At 46.3% G+C, this 23,112-nt stretch overlaps 1 protein-coding gene across 1 annotated transcript in view; it reads right to left on the reverse strand.

Moving 5' to 3' along the window:
* LOC311223264 (transmembrane protein 222-like) overlaps window positions 1–21,301 on the reverse strand; it is a gene marked incomplete at its 5' end in the record, with an annotated part of 32,100 nt that extends 10,799 nt beyond the window's left edge. Inside the window, 5 exons of the mRNA XM_084308049.1 lie at window positions 2,466–2,596; window positions 14,283–14,379; window positions 14,894–14,925; window positions 20,977–21,061; window positions 21,165–21,301. Of these exons, the coding sequence (XP_084164175.1) occupies window positions 2,466–2,596; window positions 14,283–14,379; window positions 14,894–14,925; window positions 20,977–21,061; window positions 21,165–21,301 (482 nt within the window). The remainder of the gene's footprint in view (window positions 1–2,465; window positions 2,597–14,282; window positions 14,380–14,893; window positions 14,926–20,976; window positions 21,062–21,164) is intronic.
* Window positions 21,302–23,112: the final 1,811 nt, after the last annotated feature.

Genomic DNA, 23,112 nt, shown 5'->3' on the forward strand with positions numbered 1-23,112 from the left:
TATTAATCATCTACAGGGACAGGGACAGGGCCAAGGACACGGGACGGCATCCCGCAGCCAACCCACTCCTGTGGCTCTGCCCCAGTCTGTGTCTTTACTGCCCCAGTAGAGAGGTGACCTCCAGGGGTGACGAGGAGGGGGCGCTCCTGGCATGATGATGAATCACAGAGCTCCCTGCTGTTTAAAGACACGGTGCCGTGGGACCGGAACGCGCAGGCAGCACAAACAGACGACAGTGCTCACCGGGGTCAGCAGAGACTGATGAGGGGGTCCCTCGGAACCGCATGCTTCTTCACGTTAGTCACGGGGATCTGTTCTCGGAACCGCATGCTTCTTCACGTTAGTCACAGGGATCTGTTCTCGGAACCGCATGCTTCTTCACGTTAGTCACGGGGATCTGTTCTCGGAACCGCATGCTTCTTCACGTTAGTCACGGGGATCTGTTCTCGGAACCGCATGCTTCTTCACGTTAGTCACAGGGATCTGTTCTCGGAACCGCATGCTTCTTCACGTTAGTCACGGGGATCTGTTCTCGGAACCGCATGCTTCTTCACGTTAGTCACGGGGATCTGTTCTCGGAACCGCACGCTTCTTCACGTTAGTCACAGGGATCTGTTCTCGGAACCGCACGCTTCTTCACGTTAGTCACGGGGATCTGTTCTCGGAACCGCACGCTTCTTCACGTTAGTCACGGGGATCTGTTCTCGGAACCGCACGCTTCTTCACGTTAGTCACGGGGATCTGTTCTCGGAACCGCACGCTTCTTCACGTTAGTCACGGGGATCTGTTCTCGGAACCGCATGCTTCTTCACGTTAGTCACGGGGATCTGTTCTCGGAACCGCATGCTTCTTCACGTTAGTCACGGGGATCTGTTCTCGGAACCGCATGCTTCTTCACGTTAGTCACGGGGATCTGTTCTCGGAACCGCATGCTTCTTCACGTTAGTCACGGGGATCTGTTCTCGGAACCGCATGCTTCTTCACGTTAGTCACGGGGATCTGTTCTCGGAACCGCATGCTTCTTCACGTTAGTCACGGGGATCTGTTCTCGGAACCGCATGCTTCTTCACGTTAGTCACGGGGATCTGTTCTCGGAACCGCATGCTTCTTCACGTTAGTCACAGGGATCTGTTCCGTCAGTGAGCTGCGCAGGTTTTGCTACGAAGCTGGTTTGATTGTGGTGCTTACTGCTTACCTTAGGCATACAATGTTATTCTGGTGAGAGAACTTCCTATATTCTTTTCTTTATTTTTTTATCGATATTTGCAACTGTGTGAATGTTCATCATGTGATGGTTATATTTTATTGTATCTTTTGTGTGGACCCCAGGAAGAACAACTAATGGGGATCCTAAACATATACATAACGAATACCACAGAGTTTCAGATTTTAACGCATTTCATTCAATATCGTCAGAAAGCATACTGTATTTCTCCTACGGCAGAGTTAAAAAAGATATATATTTGTCGACAAACTCTGTACAAACATCTGATTAGCACTATTTACTCAGTAGTACTAATTTATCTATATCTGTACATATCTCTTACTAGTTACGCTGCTGGTCAGTATGACTTATTACCATATTGTATTTATACCTGTATCACTGTACATATTAATACTACAACTATGTACATACATCTGATTAGCACTATACTCTGTAGTACTCATTTATATATTTCATATCCAGGTTAATCACCTGTACATTGTATATTACTATTGCACTTTACTGCTACATTTGCACTCTGGTTGGATGCCAAACTTCTTTTCGTTGTACTTTACTTGTGCTGTATGATGTCAATACATTTGAATCTAATCTAATATTGGCCATCGGCCTTCCTGCTCTCTAAATATCGACATCGGTCATTGAAAAACCCATATCGATCGACCACTAAAATTACTGTATGATGACAATAAATTTGAATCTATTCTAATCAAATATTTTCTTATTAATATATTTTATTCAGTGGAGGAGGCGTACGAAAGGAAAGAGATGCAGACTTGGCAGCAGAAACTGAACAGCGAGGATGGAAAGCTAGGGTTTGTCCGGTGGAAGTAGGATGCAGAGGATTTATAGCACGATCGACTTCATCATTACTGGAAGAGTTGGGGATTTGTGGGCGGAGTTTGAGAAAAGCGGTAAATGAGATGTCGGAAGAAGCATCGTAAGGAAGTCAGCGGATTTGGTTGAGGAGAAATAATGTCAGCTGGGGGCCAAAGTAAACAAAGTGTAAGAGTATTCCTCTTCTTGTCTGTCGTTGCCGTTTCATGTGTGATATTGGTATCAGGAATTGTATTTTGACATAGGATAACATAGGGAGGTTCGGCGTGTGGATATCATGGAGAAAGTGGGAGCTAGCATGGAGGGGGTGGTTCTGGGACGCTGGAACTAACCGTTGAGCCTTCCAGAGGTGTCTAAATCTAAAACGCTTACCTAAGGTGCTTTCCATGGATGGGAGACAGCTTACCTAATGTGCTTTCCATGGATGAGAGACAGCAGACAGAGGTTCAGCATGTTCCAGGAGGTGCGGTTGTCGTAGTGCATCAGGTTGAGCGCCATGGCAACGTGGGAGTGGCAGTTATCACAGCACAGGTTGTGCTGAAGGAGTGACAGGAACACAGACATAATAGATACCACATTATAGATACATTACAGATACCACATTAGATACATTACAGATACCACATTATAGATACATTACAGATACCACATTATAGATACATTACAGATACATTATAGATACCACAAGATGGATACATTACAGATACCACATTAGATACCACATTATAGATACCACATTATACATTATAGATACATTAGATACATTACAGATACATTATAGACACCACAAGATAATCAAATCAAATCAAATTTATTTATAAGGCCCGACAACACACGTTAATGTCCCCATGGGCCGTACAGGTCTTCTTTAAACAAGTCACGAAGAAAACATAACAATAAGTCAAGAACAAAACAAGAACACCATAAGGTCCAAAAAAAATTTAAGATAAATGCAAATAAATGAAAGAATGCAAGCACTCCCAGACATACCCCACGCGAAGGTAAGGAAAAACTCACTAAAACCTAACAATAGGGAAAAAAGCTCCACAGGCAGTGTGGAGGAGAGAAACCTTAGAAGGGCCATTCAAGGGGGGATCTCCCTTCTTTTTTTTTTACTTCATTTTTTTAGCGTTTATCGCTTTTTCTGGTCAAGCATGACCGACAGAAACAGGTTGAATGGGATATAGATCAGGGGAAGACACTGAGAAAATACGGCGAGTCCGGGAGTCGAACTCGTGTACCCCAGATCCGTGACGCGCACGGTTGTCCCCGACGCCGAAATAGCGCCGAGATACGCGGTGAGCTACTGGAGCTCCCCGGGGATCTCCCTTCTTAGATGTCTGTGATAGTAGTGTTGCAGACTTAACAGTTGGTAAGCATGCACTCAAGTGTGTAGTGAAACACAGATGAGTGCATGCAATAGCAACTGAACATTTTGAAAGATTAAAGATAGAGCTGATAGCGATAGCGACTGAACATTTTGAAAGATTGAAGATAGAGCTGATAGCGGATCTATTTGAGGCACAGGGGCGGCGCAAAGAGGGTCACGTCCTCCCCGTCTTAGTCACGGGACATTCAACACTCCGGTCATTGCTCAGGGACAGCCGGAGACAGGGAGATAGGGGGCGGCGCAGATAGATAGGGAGATAGGGGGCGGCGCAGATAGATACATTATAGATACATTACAGATACCACATTAGATACCACATTATAGATACATTATATACATTGCAGATACATTATAGATACCACATTATAGATACATTATATATACCACATTATAGATACATTATAGATACCACAAGATATATACCACATTATGGATACCACAATAGATACATTATAGATACAACAAGAAAGATACATTATAGATACCACAAGATAGATACATTATAGATACCACAAGATATACATTATAGATACATTACAGATACATTATAGATACCACATTATAGATACCACATTATAGATACCACAAGATAGATACATTATAGATACCACAAGATATACATTATAGATACATTACAGATACATTAGATACCACATTATAGATACATTATAGATATCAAACATTAGATACATTATAGATACCACATTATATACATTATAGATACCACATTATAGATACATTATAGATACCACAAGATAGATACCAGTTTCCTCTCTGTGCGTTCAGTAGAAAGCCATCTGGCTGCGTGTTAGATTTTAGCGTAGCCACTGAATGTAAGTGAATGAGAAGCGGCTTGACCTGATGGTGGCACTAGAGGAAAGGGTGTCTTCGTCAGAATACACAAATTCACACAGATCTCGTCATGACCGACACATTTCCCTGCCGAGACACAGCAGGATTTCATAATGCTATGATAACCTAATCTGACATCCATCATGCAAGACAAAACTATCGTGTAGTCCACTCTTGGGGCCATGCATGTGCACAACAAATTCCACAGCAATCCAGCCATTACATTTCAAGATATCTCGTTCAGTCAGACAGACAGACAGACAGACAAACAACAGCAAACAGAGGCCCAAACATAACCTCCTTGGCAGAGGTAACAACTAACAAGGGTATATTAGAATAGAATAGAATAAGTACTTTATTGATCCAGAGGGAGGGTTGAATTGGATGATACGAAATTGGGATGGGAGAAAATATAGAAAATGGGAGAAAAAGTGGATTAAAAAAAAACAAGTGTGTGTATGGGCTAGCCCATTCTGCAGTGTGTTAGTGGAGTTTTCGTTCATTTATTAATTTACCCCTTCATGGGTGCACACCACAGTGGAGGTTGCTGCATTCCCACTAGTGCTTCACTAGTAGTAGTCTTTTGTCTGCAGCCACCACTGGTGCTCCGTGCTTGTGAAGCAGGTGGCATCAGTCCTTTGCCTCTGACATGGTGGAACGGTGTCCCGCCCGGCCGACGCCATGAGGCGAGTCGGCCCGGCAGGTGGCTGGTGGGCTGTTAAAGCCTATACCTCATGGGGACAGGGGCTGACACCCAGTTGCTGGCTAGACCTGGGTCTGTCCGTGAGAATGCTGTGCTGTCAAGCGGCTCCCACGCCACACGTTCTGCGTCTGTGTTTGGTGAGCCTGGTGTTGTGTCTGTCAACGACGAAGGTTGTCAGCGGGGGAACTCGAGGCCCAGGGGGTCGCATCGCGAGTTCCCCCAGCCCCGCCAGGCTGGGTATCACGTTAGTGCCTCCCACGGCCGGAAGACCGGCGGTGGTCAGTCAGGCGCGCGTGATTTGGGTGGTAGTAATATCACTGCAGGGCTACGGTGTGTAGGAACCCACCCTATCGGGCAGTGTGGGAACCTCACGCCTTGCATGTCCAGCTGTAGAACAGTTCCTCAGCAATCCATGTCGGGGAGGTGTTCATTGGGGGAGCTTTTGTCACCCAGTGTGATGTCAGCTTCCCCCGTATCAAACCGGCCCTTTCTGTCGGGGTCCCCCCTTGGGTGCAATTGCCTCGTTGGTAGTGTCAGGGTGCGATATCCCAGCTCCACGAGACGCCCTGCTCGCGCGGTTGGAGAGTCCAGGGTTGGCAACGCACAGCGGGTGGGACCGGGCCGCCTATCTACGGTTCCTGGTGGACCAGCGCCAAGTGGCGGCGGGTGCGCTTGGGATTATCATCACATATGGCTACAGCAGTGCCATATGTCGAGGTGGATGGAGAGAACGCTGAGGCGGGGACTTGTCTTGCAGTTTGCACAACCCCACCCTCCGTTTTCAGGTTTGGTACAGACCCTATTGTCAGGGTCAACAGCAGTGACAGCTCTGGCCGACGAGATCTAATCTCTGTTGGCGAAGCAAGCCATCGTCGTGGTCCCAAAGGAGGACGCAATGCGTGCCCGAGAAATCGGGGGGGGGGGGGTCGGGGGGTGTCAGACCCATACTGGACCTGTCCCATGGAAGGTTCAGAATGTTGACCGTCTCCCGCCTGTTAGACGCTGTCAGGTGGGGGACTGGTTCACCTCCATAGACCTGTAGGATGCGTGTTCGCATCCCGATCTTCCATCCTAGGGCTTACCTACGCTTCCTTTGCAGGGCTTAGCGTACGGGTACCAGAGGCTGCCGTTCGGCTACTCCCTGGCTCCCGGCATCTTCACCAAGTGCGTGGAGACCGCGCTGGGGCCTCTGCGTCGTCAGGGGTTACGAATTGTATTCTGCCCTGGACGACGTTCTGGTCCTTTGGCCGGTCAGGGTAGATCGCCAGGTCTCATAGCCTGGGTTTTGCTGTAGACTGGAAGTAGAGTTCTCCTCTTCCCAGTCAACGGGTGGAGTACTTTTTCTAAGCTCAAGGTCTATATGGGCATCCCTCTCGGAGCGGCGGCGAGTGGTTGGGTTCTCGGCGCGCTTGGGAGGTTCCGTCCTAGGATGGTTACGGCGCTGTCCGTGATACGCCTGCTGCTGGGGTCCCTCTTGGCCTCCTCTTCATGAGGAGGATACAGAGGTGGGTTTTTTCCAGTATGGAAATGGACCCGGTGTGAGACATGTGGAAGCGGCTGAAGGTTCCCATGTCAGTACTGGGGAGGGGTCCCATGTCTTCTGGAGAGGGTCTGGTGCCCTCACCTGCGGGGTCCCCGTGGGCACGGTCTTCACCGACGCCTCCCTCATGGGATGGGGGGGGGGGGGGGGGGGGGGTGACGTGTCGGGCCAACGCAGTAGGGGGCAGCTGGCAAGACCATGCTGCCCGGTCTGTGCTACATTCAATGTGTTGGAATTGAAGGCAGTCCTTCTGGTCCTCAAACGGCTCGACCACCTTGTGGTGGGCAAGCATGTTTTGGTCAGGACTGACAACACGACGTCAGCGTTGTATATTGTCAGACAGGGTGGAGTGTGCTCCCCCTGTCTGCACCGGGCAGCGGTCGGGCTCTGGCTATGGGCGTTCTCCATCTGCTCTGCCTGAGGGCTCTCCACATCCCCGGCAGGGAGAATGTGGGTGCAGGTGTGATGTCGCGGGGCGGTCCTCACCCTGACAAGTGGGGACTAGGTCCAGACAGGCAGGTCTGGGACCGATTCCGTGGTTGTCCGGGATTCTGTACGCATTCCCCCCCTTACACCTGAGCTCAGCTGTTGGGGCGGGTACGTCGGGAGCGCGGGACTTGGTCCTGGTCGCGCCGGGCCGGGGCTCAGCTGTGTGGTCACCGCGGGCCCTCTCTCAGGCACGCAAAACTCTATTCTGCCTCCTGTTCTGGGGCAGCCTCTAGGCTTGGCTGCTGACGGTGTGAATCTGGTGGGGATGCGTCTTGACTATTCTGTGGTTGATGCTATCCGGTACCTGCGGCGCGCGCGCTCCGTCCTCTACCGCGGCTTACGCTGAGGAGTGGCGTATGGTCGAGTGTGGGGGCGGAACATTGTTCAGCCACCCTCTCGTGGAACATTCCTGCTTGGCGCTCGGCGTCTCAAGCCTGTGGAACGTTCTCTGTCTCCGAGTGGAACCTCCAACTGGTCCTGGGCCGGTTGTCGGAGGCCCCGTTTGAGCCTCTCGAGCAGGCGCCATTGGATCTGCTGTCTTGAAGACAGCGTTCTTTTTGGCCATCACCTCCGCTAGACGCGTGGGTGAGCTGTGTGCTCTCTCGGTGCGGCCTGAGTGCCTGTCTATTCGGCCGATAGCGGTGCGACTCTGAGGCCTAATCCAGTCTTCGTGCCAAAGAATATCCGGAGCTCTTTCGCTCCAGGGATATTGTGGTTCAGGCGCTCGTACGCCTCCTCACGCTAGTGAGTTGGAGGCGGGCCTTCACCTGTCGTGTCCTGTCAGTGCACTGGGGGTTTACCTCAGGACTCTGGCTCTCAGGGCTTCCGTTCAACCGTTTGTTTGTTACGGTGGCCCTTGCGCGGGTGAGGCGCTGTCCAAGCAGCACCTGTCACATTGGTTGTGCGGGGGCGTTGCCTTTTGCTGCACGTTGGCTGGACAGGTCCCCCCTCGGGCTGCTGCCCTGTTAGGGGGGGCCTCGGTGGAGGACATCTGTGCTGCGGTCTCCTGGTCCTCCCCGGGTCCCTTCGTTAAGTTTTCCCTGGTGGACATGACTGGGGGTTCTGTCTCCCAGGCGGTTCTGAGGTCTGGGACCTCTCCTGCGTCCCGCCTTTGGTGGGCTAGCAGGGGTGTGTAGGTGTGTGCCACGGGGTGATGTGTCACACGTGGTCTCGCCTGTGCTGTGCGTTTTTCAGGGGTCTCTGGTTCCCCCTTTTTTCGCACTTTGGTGGAGTTGACTGCCTCCCCCCCTTCGTTATGACGGGCGGGTGGACGGGACTCCCCTCCTCCCTGGTAGTGGGGCTTACGGGCCCTCAGGGGGTACACTTGTCAGGTCACGCGTCTGCTCTGTCCCATATCTCATAATGGCAAAGAGCGAGTATGATAATATAACTAAAGGTTATCCTATAACCTAGTTATATGAATACTGGCAGAGCGTCTCGCTCTTAGCGCCCTGAGGTCCCTTGGTTGGGTTTTCAGTGTTGGAAACTTTTTCTGAGGAAGGTAGAGTGTGACCATGTCCGGTGTCATATAGTAGGACCCGGGGGCGTGGCCTGGTCACGTGCATGTGAGTGCAATTGTGCAGTTGTTCGTGAGCACAGTAGGTGATAAGAGATAAGAGATATCTCATAATGGCAAAGAGCGAGACGCTCTGCCAGTATTCATATAACTAGGTTATAGGATAACCTTTCGATTGATTGATTGAAAACTTTATTAACAGATTGCAGAATGGGTACAGTACAGCTATATACATACAATTGTTAAGGGGATGCAGACCAGAGAAAGACTTTCATCTTGTTTACATCAGGGTCCCCCATTTTCAATTCATCATAACATATATGACATACATGACATACAGATAGACAGTACTGCTACATCTATACATTTATGACATACCAGATGTGCAAATACAGTACTGTTTGTGATACGAAAAGAGTCCAGAAAAGAGAGTATATACATTTGACGTAGAAACTGTACATTGGAGGAGGTTGGGTAGGTGGGGGGGGTGGGGGGGACTGTACATTGGAGGTGGTTGGGTGGGTGGGGGGGGGGGGGGGGTTGGGTAGGAGGGGTGGGTGGGGGACACTGTACAACTGAACAAGCAAAACTGTACATTGGAATATTGACAAGACCATACTTGGTCATTTACTGTACATTGGGGGGGTTGTGTTAGGACATTTACAGGGGCCAGTTTCGAATTGCAGTCTCCTGTAGGTGTTTTTTGCGTGTTTTTGAAAGTGGGTAGTGATTCACATTCCTTTACAGCTTTGGGTAGGGCGTTCCACATTGATGTGGCATAATTGTAGGGCTGTCTTAAATACTTCGAAGCTTCGTTCGATGGCACAAGCTTCGAACATAAAAAAAAGTTTAAAATAAAATAAAAAATATTATATTTTTTTCAATTTTTGTATTTTATTTACTTCGATGTGTGTGTGTGTGTGTGTGTGTGTGTGTGTGTGTGTGTGTGTGTGTGTGTGTGTGTGTGTGTGAAGAGACTGTCGAACTGCACAGAGACTCTGCAAGGAGGGTTCTGCTTAGCATGAAGCAGTCTGAGATCAGGCAGCACTGGTGTGGACTCAGACTACAGGGAAAGCTAGCTTGTTTGGAGTTTGCTGACCACTCAGTCTCACACTCAGTGTATAAGAACGCCGCTGTTGGTGAGGATGTTTTAAAATTTAACATCAAAGCAAGACTGCAGATATTACCCACTCAATACAATCTGTGCACTTGGTATCCTCAAACTCAGTCCATTCTGTCTAAACCATCAGGATTCACAACACCTAGAATCCATTGCACACATAACAAACGGATGTAATGCATACAAACACCTGTACATCGCTCATCATGACCGTATTGTGGACATTGTGTCTGATGTGGTACGGAACATATCACCATCTAGTGCAGCAATGTACAAACATGCCAGAGTGAAACCAGAGTGGTTTGGCCTTACCAACGATGTTTTTGCTAACATACCAAATACACCGGACGTTGTTTTTGTTGACACCAGCCACGGAGAGGTGCTGGTCATAGAAGTAGGCTGTGCCTTTGATCTGTACATGGACCAGGCCTTCCGGGACAAGTATATCAAATACCAACCACTGCTCAGTGTGATGGCTGACCTTGGGTATAGGTGTAGATATAGTGTACTTGTGTTCGGAAGTCTTGGCCATGTACACAAATGCACTATGACCGGTCTGAGAATTGCTGCAATGTCTAAAAGAAAAGCCAAACAAATTGCCAAATATTGCTCTGTCTCAGCTATTATTGGCAGCTTAGCCACGTGGAGAAGGAGGTGCTATGTGTCCCTTAAGTGTTCAGTGCTGCTTGGCCCCGATACATTTGATTCCCTGTTTATGTAATATAATTTGTGGAACCAAATAAAGTATTAAAATGTGTGTGTGTGAAGGGAGCTCCCGTAGCTCACCGCATATCTCGGCGCTATTTCTGCATCGGGGAAAACCGTGCTCGTCACGGATCTGGGGGACACGAGTTCGATTCCCGGACCCGCCGTCATTTCTCAGAATGTCTTCCCCTGCTCTACATCCCATTTCAACCTGTTTCTGTCGGTCATGCTTGACCAGAAAAGCGATAAAAAAAAGTGTGTGTGTGTGTGTGTGTGTGTGTGCATGGGGCCATTGGGTGGGGCCGGGGGACAAATACACTGGAGGAAAGTAACCCAGCTCAGCACTGCCCAAATTATATCATCACTATTGCCTGTTTAGGTTTATGTTTACTTTATTTGTTCAAGGGGGACAGTGTACATAATAAAACATTTTACAGATGTAAATGCACCCAATTTTAGCCAAAGGGCTAATTTCCATTGGCAGTCCCCCTGCCAGAAGGTACAGGCTAAAATCCTGTGTAAAAAAAATGGTTAGCAATAAAAACAGAATAAAATCAAGATAAATAACATTAGAATAAAAACACAACAAAAGCACATAGACATAGTAGGGATACAGGTCACAATACAGTCATGGACACAAGGACAGAGCACATCATGACATATTAAGAGACCCAGACATACACAGACGCACCATATCCACACACACACACACACAGACACCTCAGTGTTGACAGTTCTGGTTTTCAATGAGCCATTCCCTAACCCTGCACTTGAATGAATGGTATGATGTGGACACTCTAATTGTTTGAGGAATTGAGTTCCATTGGTGGGATGCTCTGTACGAGACTGCCTGGCCAAATACACTTTTTTTGAAAGGGATTGTACAGTCCCCCCTTGCCGCACCTCTAGTGTTCCTGGTTGAGGCAGACTTGAGGTTGATGAAACCGGACAAAGGAGGAGGAGCCAATCCACACTTTATTTTATCATCAAGGATATCATCCTCAAACACATATACACCTACATGCCTTGTAGAATTCCACACATAAGAAAGAAAGATACTGGGATGAATAAACAAAATAGGAAATAAAATGTAGAAATACATGCAATACATAAATAAATATGAATATATGAAATAGAACATTTAGATAAGGTGCTACTGAGATGTTTTGGTGAGTTCTTTGTTTTTTTGTGGAAGTAGCCCTTCTTAAAAATGCATGAACATTCACTGATAATTGGTCTGTAGTGGAGTCTACAAGGTCTACATTGCCGGACCATGTAGAATCCGGACCTTGTAGACTGACATAATTCTGTGCATAGTTTAGTCTACACAGGCCATATTTCAAATAATCAAAATCTTACTTCATTCATCTTAACACTATGGGTGCCGGCCAGAAATCCGGAAAATGACTGTGGATTGCCAGCGCTATTTGTCTATGGAGAAATTCCCCTTCTTTGCAGGGCTATAACTTTTTTAATTCTATTGCTACATTGCCATTATTAGGGCCCATTCAAAGTCCTATATGTATTGTTCATTGTGTAGCAACGTTAAACTTTTTCATTCACATATTCATAGTAAAGTATGGTCTAATGTATAAGTATGTTTTCATCTCTTTCTGCAGCTTTCTCCAGAACGTGATATATAGCCCCAAATGCATTATATTGATGATGAAATACAGTTTGATGGCAATCGGGGCGATATAAAAAATTTCAATTGGACGTACTTCTAGAATGATCTACGTATGATCTGATGATGACCGGATGGGCGGGGGATCGTTTATAATTCCGTGGGCAGCGTTATATCATTCATCTAGTGTGGGTGATATGTTCATCATAACAGTTTATATGGAATACGATCAAAAATAACGCTGAATCTTACCGTATCCTCCTCGCGCCGTTGGGCGATGAGCGTGGAACAGTCATTTACCTATTATGGTATGTAGAAATATCGGGTCCATTTCCAGCTTGTATAATAGTATATATGTCCAAATCATGTTGTTTATCGAGTTATTGGCAATCGATCGCTATGTATTGTGTCGAGATCGAGTCCCGGGAGCCAAACAGAGTGCCCGGAAGTAATATGGCCGACCAGCACAACCTCCATAGCACTTCCTGTTTGGCGATTGCGCCGATCGGCCACCAGATGGCGCTCCTGAACCGCCAGAGAGCTCAGTGGGTCCTCCTGGTGGATCTCAGGCCAGCGGAGGGGAAATATGAATCCGATCGCAGATTTTTGAAATATTGATATAAGGACGCTGTACAGCGTCCTCCGGCAACTTGAGCATGGCCGGGAATGACGCTGTACAGCGTTTCCCGGCAGTCAAAGTGTTAAACATTCTTGATTTGGGGGATTGGTAGTTCCCATGAAATCTGAAGTTGTTCAAACGACAACAGCGATCCACCTTGAATTAAATCACACAGCCGAGTGAAACCTTGTTGGCTGCGTCACAGTCACGAAAGGGGCTACTTAATTAATTAATCCAATCCACATTATTTATAGAGCACATTTAAAAACAACAAAGTTTACCAAAGTGCTGTACAAGTCCCACAACATAAGATAAAAAAATAAAATAAAAAATGTATATCCTTCTGAAGCTTCCAATTAAAATCGAAGCTCGGCCCGAAGCTTCGATTGCCAAAAAAAACTTCGAAGGTCAGCCCTACATAATTGCGAAACGTGTTTAGTCCCTTGTTTGAGCCAAATCTGGGTTTAACATGATTTGTGGAGCGCCCTCTGGTGTTGTGATCGTGGTATTCACTGACCTTTGGGAAGTATTTTGACATGTACATGGGTACCTTGGTCGTGTAGTGTATCTTGTAGACCAGGCCCATTGCAAGTTGCTGTACTCTGTCGTCTACTCTAAGCCATCCTAGGTTGTCAAAGTGGGCAGGGGTGAGGTGGGTTCTAGGAGTCAGGTCAAGCAGTAGTCTGACTAGTTTGTTTTGAGATGTTTGTAATTTTGTTTTTAGCGCCTTTGAGGTGCTTTGGTACCATGAGGTGCAAGCATAGTCGTAGTACCCTTGAATGAGTGCTCCTGCCAGAGTCTTCTCAGGGTATGTTATTATGTTATTTGATACTATCTTGTCTAGCACAGTCTCTGGAGCGTAACAGTAAGAAGCATTTTGTATGAAAGTATTCTGTACTTCTGTATGACAACTATTAAAGAACTTGAACTTATTCTTGTTTACCAGTGAGGAGATCCGGTACAAGAATCGTGTTTGTTGGTTGACTTTTTTTATTACATTGGATGCCATTTTGTCACAGGAAAGATTTGCCTCTAGGATGGAACCCAGGTAGGTAATATCTTCTTTCCTTGTGACAATATTGTCACCCACTGTAACTGAGAAGTCGTCGGTCTTGCTGAGTTTGTTATTTGAACCAAAGAGAATGGACTCTGTTTTGCCCATGTGTAATGATAGTTTGTTATCAGCGAGCCATATGCAGATTCTGCCTAGTTACGAGCTGAGGGTTCTCTCAACCTGTAACTTGTTCTTGTCAGAGACCAGCAGGGCTGAGTCGTCCGCAAACAGGAACAAGTTGCAGTCACAAGCTGACGACATGTCATTTGCATAAATTAGGAACAGTAGCGGTCCTAGTATGCTTCCTTGTGGAACACCACAGCTCACTGTGAGGGGGGGGGGGGGGGGGTAGGGTACCGTTTACCTCCACCATCTGCTCTCTCCCCTCCAGGTAGGATTGCATCCAGCTTCGATATACATTCTAAGATATGTATATACATTCAAAATATTTAAATTGAATATACAGTCTGAAAAATATACAGTAATATACACCGACAGTAAAATTGTGAATCCCAAACTAGAAATGTATTAATTAAGATCTAGAAACATGTAGGCTATATTTGTAAACTATCTCTGCCAGTATGACCTGTCCTGTCAATAAGATGTCCTACCGGTCTGCTCTTGTACTCCTCGGACGCATCGTGCACCGCCTTGTCCCACGCTGCAGGACCGTTCCCACACACCTTGTCCACATCCAGCTTCCAATACCTGTGGAAAGTGCTGCTTTTTTACAAATCTATATGCTTTAATTCAATTGTAGGATTTGATATATGATCACCCACCTAAATGTTAAATTGTGATACAATCTATTTCTTGTGTTTTCTTACATTTCTTGTTTTTACTTTTCTGCTTATACTATGTTTGTAACTATGTTTCAACCCTGTAGCACTTTGGGATCTTAGTGAACGAAAAGTGCACTACAAATAAAATGTATTATTATGGTGCATTTATATAACAGCTTTTATTCAAAGCGCTTTACAATTTTTGTTCCTCACATTTTACCCATTCACTCACACATTCACACACCGACAGCAGAGGCAACCATGCAAGGTGCCGACCTGCTCATCGGGAGCAATTAGGGGTTAAGTGTCTTGCTCAAGGACACCTCGACACGCTGCCCGGGAGGAGCGGGAATCAAACCTTCTGATTACCAGACAACCGCTCTACCCCCTGACAACTGTCGCCCCCTGTGACCTAGTAAAAACGTGAATTATCAACTTACTTTGTTGGTCGACCGAAACCCATGTTGTCCTCCTGAAAAACAAGGATATTTTTTTATATTAATGCAAACATTTGTGCCAGAACCTAGTCCTACATACTTGTACACACAGATAAGACACACAAACGATAGACGTCATTATGACACAAGACATGCTTTTACAAAATGCTCCACGTTACCCTTAACCTAAAACCAATGCTTTAAAGAAAACTGTAATGTATAGAACTATGTCAAACTGGAACAGACTACCACTGTGTTTAACCCAGATTACAAGTAAGATCAGTTTTAAAAAGATATTAAGAACAGCAATTATTATTAGGGCGGCTTCATAGCACCACGACATTGTGTCGCACTGTACAGCCCTGGTAATGTTTTACAATTTTTTTATCCAATTTGTATGGATTAATTTAGGAGTGAAATGCAAATGAACTTGCTCCTCTTTCCAATGGCAGGGTTGAATCTGGATTTAGTCATTTCCGTGCGGTTTTTACGATAATTAACATTTTCCGATAAATTCGTATTTCCGATAAATCGTATAAAACATCGGTAAAATTAAAATATACACTTTGACTACTGTTTTTGATAGGGTTATGGACTTTACTCTTTGCTACAAAAAAATATATATTTAAAAACATTAACCTCTTAACATCCAAGGGCCCACATGTGGACGATTCTTTGCCGACCTCTAGTGGCTCGGGTGTGCATTTCTTTTAATACAATATATAGATAGAATTAAAGCCACTTTTGTTGCCTGTCGATTGCCCTTTCAGGTGACAAAATGCGTTCAGCGGTTCTCGAGTTACATGCCGATATGTGAGGCGTGCCCCAAAGTACGCAAAAGTACACATTACCACCCCGACTCCCGGGGCTCTAGTTCCGTCAATCATTTGGCGATCTCGAAAATCTTTGCACAGGGTTGTAGCCAATGAGGGTGGCTTTCCAATGATACCCCATGATATGATAATTGGGGATCTAATACGGTCTCTATTGATCGATTTATGATAAAGAAAAGCAGCATAAAATGTTATTCTGGTGAGAGAACTTCCTATATTCTTTGTTTTATTATTATTATTATATATACACGTAGATTTCTTTTCATTTCAATCGTTTTTATTGATAATTGTAATGTGATGGTTATATTTTATTTTGTCTTTTGTGTGGACCCCAGGAAGAATAGTTGGAAATGACTAATAATGGGGATCCATAAACATTGGCCTCCCAGGTTTTGATGAGCTGGGCCAGTGGCTGGCTGCATCGACAGAGCCTGGCTGCATCGACAGAGCCTGGCTGCATCGACAGAGCCTGGCTGCATCGACAGAGCCTGGCTGCATCAACAGAGCCTGCATCGACAGAGCCTGTCTGCAACGACAGAGCCTGGCTGCATCGACAGAGCCTGGCTGCATCGACAGAGCCTGGCTGCATCAACAGAGCCTGCATCGACAGAGCCTGTCTGCATCGACAGAGCCTGTCTGCAACGACAGAGCCTGGCTGCATCGACAGAGCCTGGCTGCATCGACAGAGCCTGGCTGCATCGACAGAGCCTGGCTGCATCGACAGAGCCTGGCTGCATCGACAGAGCCTGGCTGCATCGACAGAACCTGGCTGCATCGACAGAGCCAGGCTGCATCGACAGAGCCAGGCTGCATCGACAGAGCCTGGCTGCATCGACAGAGCCTGGCTGCATCGACAGAGCCAGGCTGCATCGACAGAGCCTGGCTGCATCGACAGAGCCTGGCTGCATCGACAGAGCCTGGCTGCATCGACAGAGCCTGGCTGCATCGACAGAGCCTGGCTGCATCGACAGAGCCTGGCTGCATCGACAGAGCCTGCATCGACAGAGCCTGTCTGCATCGACAGAGCCTGTCTGCAACGACAGAGCCTGGCTGCATCGACAGAGCCTGGCTGCATCGACAGAACCTGGCTGCATCGACAGAGCCAGGCTGCATCGACAGAGCCAGGCTGCATCAACAGAGCCTGGCTGCATCGACAGAGCCTGGCTGCATCGACAGAGCCAGGCTGCATCGACAGAGCCTGGCTGCATCAACAGAGCCTGGCTGCATCAACAGAGCCTGGCTGCATCAACAGAGCCTGGCTGCATCGACAGAGCCTGCATCGACAGAGCCTGTCTGCATCGACAGAGCCTGGCTACATCGACAGAGCCTGGCTACATCGACAGAGCCTGGCTACATCGACAGAGCCTGGCTACATCGACAGAGCCTGGCTACATCGACAAAGCCAGGCTGCATCAACAGAGCCTGGCTGCATCAACAGAACCTGGCTGCATCAACAGAGCCAGGCTGCATCGACACTCGACAGAGCCTGGCTGCATCGACAGAGCCTGCATCGACAGAGCCAGGCTGCATCGACAGAGTCAGGCTGCATCGACAGAGCCTGGCTGCATCAACAGAGCCTGGCTGCATCGACAGAGCCAGGCTGCATCGACAGAGCCAGGCTGCATCGACAGAGCCAGGCTGCATCGACAGAGCCAGGCTGCATCAACAGAGCCAGGCTGCATCGACAGAGCCAGGCTGCATCAACAGAGCCTGGCTGCATCGACACTCGACAGAGCCTGGCTGCATCGACAGAGCCAGGCTGCATCAACAGAGCCTGGCTGCATCGACACTCGACAGAGCCAGGCTGCATCGAGAGAGCCTGGCTGCATCGACACTCGACAGAGCCAGGCTGCATTGAGAGAGCCTGGCTGCATCAACAGAGCCTGGCTGCATCGACACTCGACAGAGCCAGGCTGCATCGAGAGAGCCTGGCTGCATCAACAGAGCCTGGCTGCATAGAAGACAGAGCCTGGCTGCATCTACATTTAGTCATTTAGCTGATGCTTTTATCCAAAGCGATTTTACAAATTGTGAACAAGTCAGCAGGAGGGGTATAACTTTGGCAGCTAAGGGTCAGTGGCATTGTTTGTCAAATAGTGTTGAACTTGAGTGTTACACTCTTGAGTGCAGACATTATATTAGCATGATAAGTAGTAGTAAAGGTATAGTAGAATAGTTGTTCTGAAGGTCCAGATTAACACATAAAGTCCACGTTTATTATTTGTATACCTTATATATTGTTTATTTGTATAAGATATATATTTCACGTCGTCTATTTACCTAACAGTATTTTATCATTTGCCTCTTTTCATATGTTCCATTCATCGTAGGGGTGGACGGTATGGTCTAAAATTTATATCACGGTATAATTTGAAGCATAGACGGTAACGGTATATATCACGGTATCATCGTTTTTGATTAAATTTTTTTTTTAATTTTATATAATTTTTTTTTTTTTTTTTTTTTTATATAAAATATATATATTATATAATTAGACTTGTACTTGTATTATCTGCGAGACATCGCCACCACGCAACAAGCTCCACTGTCTGTGTGTACATTAGTAGCCTCTAGCTACGGCCAGGATTCTCCGGAGCTGCAGCTGGACCTATACTCGAGTAGCCTCGAGCTACGGCCAGGATTCACCGGCGCTGCAGCTGGGCCCTAGTATTGGTATAACGTTAAATCACATTCACAAGCCCTCAGCTCGAATACGCATCGAATCAGTGTTATAAGACATTGATATCAGGAGCTATCTGTAGCTACTGCTAGCCGGATATATAACGTTAATACAACGCCTCAGTGAATTATTTAGTTCAATGGGACATTTCGTTTTGAACGGTGAACTAACTTGTGTTAGCGTGAGCTAACGGCTAACGGAGCTATCATACACGTCTACTCTCTACTAGACTTGATGGAGCGTTTGTTGATGTCAGGAGCTATCGTTAGCTGGCCGACTAGATACCGTTCGGTTAGACAATGCCTCATCATGTATTAAACTAAAAGTGAATAGTTGACTGGGTCATTTTGTAACGGTAGCTAAGCTAACGTTAGCTCAGGGAGACGTCCCGTCCCACTAGACTAGACACTACTAGTAGACCCGTGTTTACATGCGTGCGGGAGGGGCTGGCACGCCCACTGCGCGAAGCCTCCTAAATAACTTTTTCCAGTTCGCACATATCTATTATCTATGACTAATTCTATCTATTTTTAGGGGCAAATGCGAGTGAAATAGTCGCGCTGTGGTTACATGACGTCATTGCTATTTTAGAGCTGCACTACCGGTTACACGGTATAGGCAAAATCCATACCGTAGAGCAAATTCATACCGTTTATACCGTATACCGTTTATACCGTCCACCCCTAATTCATCGTGCCGTAGGCGCGCGCGCATGCACCTGTAGACAGTGTGAGCGCATGCGCGTGTTCAGGACATGCCTGGGCATAGTGCGTGGGAGCGTGCGTTGGCGCAGTTGTAAACAGACCACAACGTATCTTACAAGAGAGCTGGTCGGCTAGTTAGATGTAACAACAATATTGTCGAGCCACCATTGGAAACGGCAGAGTGACATAGGCTTGGGAGAAGTGAATTAATAATAACTTCTATAGATTTGCCGACGGGCAAATAATAAAGGATCGTGGAGAGACTTTGGGCTGAACCCAGCTGCGTTCTGGATTCAACCAACTACTACGGACTACAGACAGAAAGGGCTAACTAGCTAACTAGCTAGTGACCATGCCATCGGGCGTTTGGAATATTAGCTATTAAACCTGCCATCGGGCGTTTGGAATACAGGAACCAGGTCCGTACGAGACCCCCTATCCAGCGACGACAGGATTATACCACGCTGGTCTGCAGAACATCGTCTCCATCCTTCTCTCACTCCCCCCCTTGCTATTCACTCCGTCCCCCTCCATTCAGAGCTCCAACGACCTGGTACCAGTAGTTTAGGAACTATAATTAATTCGGACATTGTTGCATTGAAATTATATTAGTAAAGGGAAATCTGTGTTACATATTATATTTGTGTTTATGTTAAACATTAAAGTGATTATGGGGCGGCTACGTGGCGTAGTGGGCAAGGCGCTCGCCACGAATGTATGGTTTTGTCAATAGTCCAATGTACAATTTTGTTTGTTTGTACAGTGTCTCCTCCCCCCCCCCCCCCTCAATGTACAGTTTTACTTGGTTATACAGTGTGCCCCCCCCCCCCCCCCAACCACCTCCAATGTAAATTACCCAGTATGGTTGTCAATATCCCAAAGTACCCAACCCCCCCCCCCACCCAACCTCCTCCAATGTACAGTTTCTACGTCAAATGTATATACTCCCTTTTCTTGACTCCTTCTGTATCACAAACAGTACTGTATTTGCAAATCTGGTATGTCATAAATGTATAGATGTAGCAGTACTGACTATCTGTATGTCATGTATGTCCTGATGAATTGAAAATGGGGGACCCTGATGTAAACAAGACGAAAGTCTCTCTGGTCTGCATCCCCTTAACAATTGTGTGTATTGAGCTGTACTGTACTGTACCCATTCTGCAATCTGTTAATAAAGTTTTCAATCAATCAATCAATCAATGACGGAGACGCTGGGCTTGCCTGTTCGAGCCCAGCGCTCCACATTGCTTTCAGTTTAGCTGGTCGTTCATACTAATACACATTGGCCGTATTAGGGGGTGGGAAACTGATGGGTGGGGATCGGGCGTTGTGGACAGCGACTCCTACAGGTCGGTTGGTGCGCTTGCGCAGTAGAATCAGGAAGTGTCGGGGGCAGTGTGAGCCTCCCACGCGTTACTCCTCGCCACTGAGAGATCGAGCTGCGCAGGTGAAAAAATGCGACTGCTGTTACCTCAAGTACCGGAGGGGACTTGTGCTATGTATGACTTAGTCCACATTGCAGCCGGCTTGTGGGAGGCAAGAAACAGCGTCCGTGACAGGGGAGGGTTGAATTGGATGATACGAAATTGGGATGGGAGAAAATATAGAAAATGGGAGAAAAAGTGGATAAAAAAAACATTAAAGTGATTATTGAACTTGGTATCACTGTCCCCTCACAGTTAATAGAGTGTCCGCCATTTTGTGTATATTTAATATCTGGTTAATTAATAATTAGTAGTTGTCAAGCTCATCATTTAAATACAGTCAGGGTTGTGTAGCCCCTTACTAGCTACTACAATAGTAGTAAGGTACATAATAGTAAAAGACAGTAAGAAGGTTATTATACATACTGTTAACGTTACTCACAGAGACAAAGTATGATCCTGCGAAATCTCGAATGACTCCTGAAGAGGTACATATCCCCATGTGGCCGACGAAAGGGAGCAGCCACCTGCAGGTGCACCAGGAGAGAAACGCCTTGAGTACTTGCCAAAAACAAAAGGGTGACACAGTAGCTAGCTAGCTAGCAAGATAGAAAGCCAGACCATACTCACGAGAGAATAGGGATCGGTGTCCAAACTACGCAATAGGGGTAGCGGCAATTTTTTCGGTCCAATTTGTCGAACCCCCCGTGATAATTCATCATGTTGTTGATATCTATGTCGTCTGTCTGGTCTGTCTCCTCCGCCATCACAGCCGGTGACGTCATAGACAAGCGCGACGAACGTAAACTAACCGCTGCAGCTGGAGGCTACTCAAAATTCCTGAGTAGTGTCGCATTTTTATTTCACATAGGTACATTCGGAGCAAAATCAGATACATGATTTTCAAAGTAATTCGCTATAAATTCGTTGTCTGTGAAAAAATGCAGATACATGTTTTCAAAGTAATTATTTTCAAAGCTATAAATTCGGTGTCTGCTCAAATTCAAATACTTCTGTCACTCCTTTGTTTCCATAGTCGCTGAACTCCACGGTATGTGGATAGCTTCGGCTTCGGTTTACAACCCCACGTTTAGAACAGCGTGCATTTATAAACCAGTTATACACCACAACTTGTATATAGGCGAATGTCACATTTAGATGTATAAATTACATCCCTTGATGTGTAACGGCTGCAACTTTTTTGTGCCATCACTTATTTTGATGCATACATAGGTTTACCGTACTTGTGAAATTTAGATGAGATCAGATTAAAATGTATTGTCATTATACAACCCAAGTAGGCCTACAGTACAACGAAAATAAGTGTCCAACCAGAGTGCAAATGTAACATTAAAGTGCAATAGTAATATACAATGTACAGGTGATTAAACCTGGATAAGATATATACATGTGTACTCAGGGGCGTAGCTTAAGATGATTCCAAGGGCCCAGCACTGGGGGGGGGGGGGGCCCAATTTTTTTCCTCAACATCACTCAATACCAACAGAAACCAACATGTGTAAGTAAAACAATTAAACACACACTTGTCCTCATACATCTAACATCAAACAATTATCCTCATACATCTAACAACACACAATTATCTTACATCTAACATCACACAATTATCCTCATACATCTAACAACACACAATTATCTTCATACATCTAACATCACACAATTATCTTCATACATCTTTTTTTTTTATCCACTTTTTCTCCCATTTTCTATATTTTCTCCCATCCCAATTTCGTATCATCCAATTCAACCCTCCCCTGTCACGAACGCTGTTTCTTGCCTCCCATACATAGCACAAGTCCCCTCCAGTACTTGAGGTAACAGCAGTCGCATCTTTTCACCTGCGCAGCTCGATCTCTCAGTGGCGAGGAGTAACGCGTGGGAGGCTCACGCTGCCCCAGACACTTCCTGATTCTACTGCGCAGGCGCACCAACCGACCTGTAGGAGTCGCTGTCCACAACGCCCGATCCCCACCCATCAGTTTCCCACCCCCATACATCTAACAACACACAATTATCTTCATACATCTAACAACACACAATTATCATACATCTAACAACACACAATTATCTTCATACATCTAACAACACAATTATCCTCATACATCTAACAACACACAATTATCATACATCTAACAACACACAATTATCCTCGTACATTTATGACATACATGACACACAGATATACAGTACTGTTTCATCCAGACATTATTACATACAAGATATACAAATATACAGTATTGTTTAAGAGAAAGAGATCATACAAAATATATACATTAGAGGGGGAAGAAACTGTACTTTGGAGGTGGGGGCCTGGGGGGGTTTGGACATTTACCGGGGCCATTTTGGAATTGCAGCCACCGTAGGTGCTCTTTGAGAGCGGTTTTGAAGGAGGGCAGGGATTCACATTATTTCCCGGCTGTGGGTAGGCCGTTCCACATTGTTGTGGCATAATTGCTAAACGTACCTATGTACTGTACCTATTTACTAATGCATATTTGGTAACATCAAGTTATTCTCTAGATATCCTTTTAACAACTGTAATCATGGGTTTTATAGG

This window comes from Notolepis coatsorum (genome assembly GCF_963971535.1).
Source record: "Notolepis coatsorum genome assembly, chromosome: 2".
NCBI lineage: Eukaryota > Metazoa > Chordata > Actinopteri > Aulopiformes > Paralepididae > Notolepis > Notolepis coatsorum.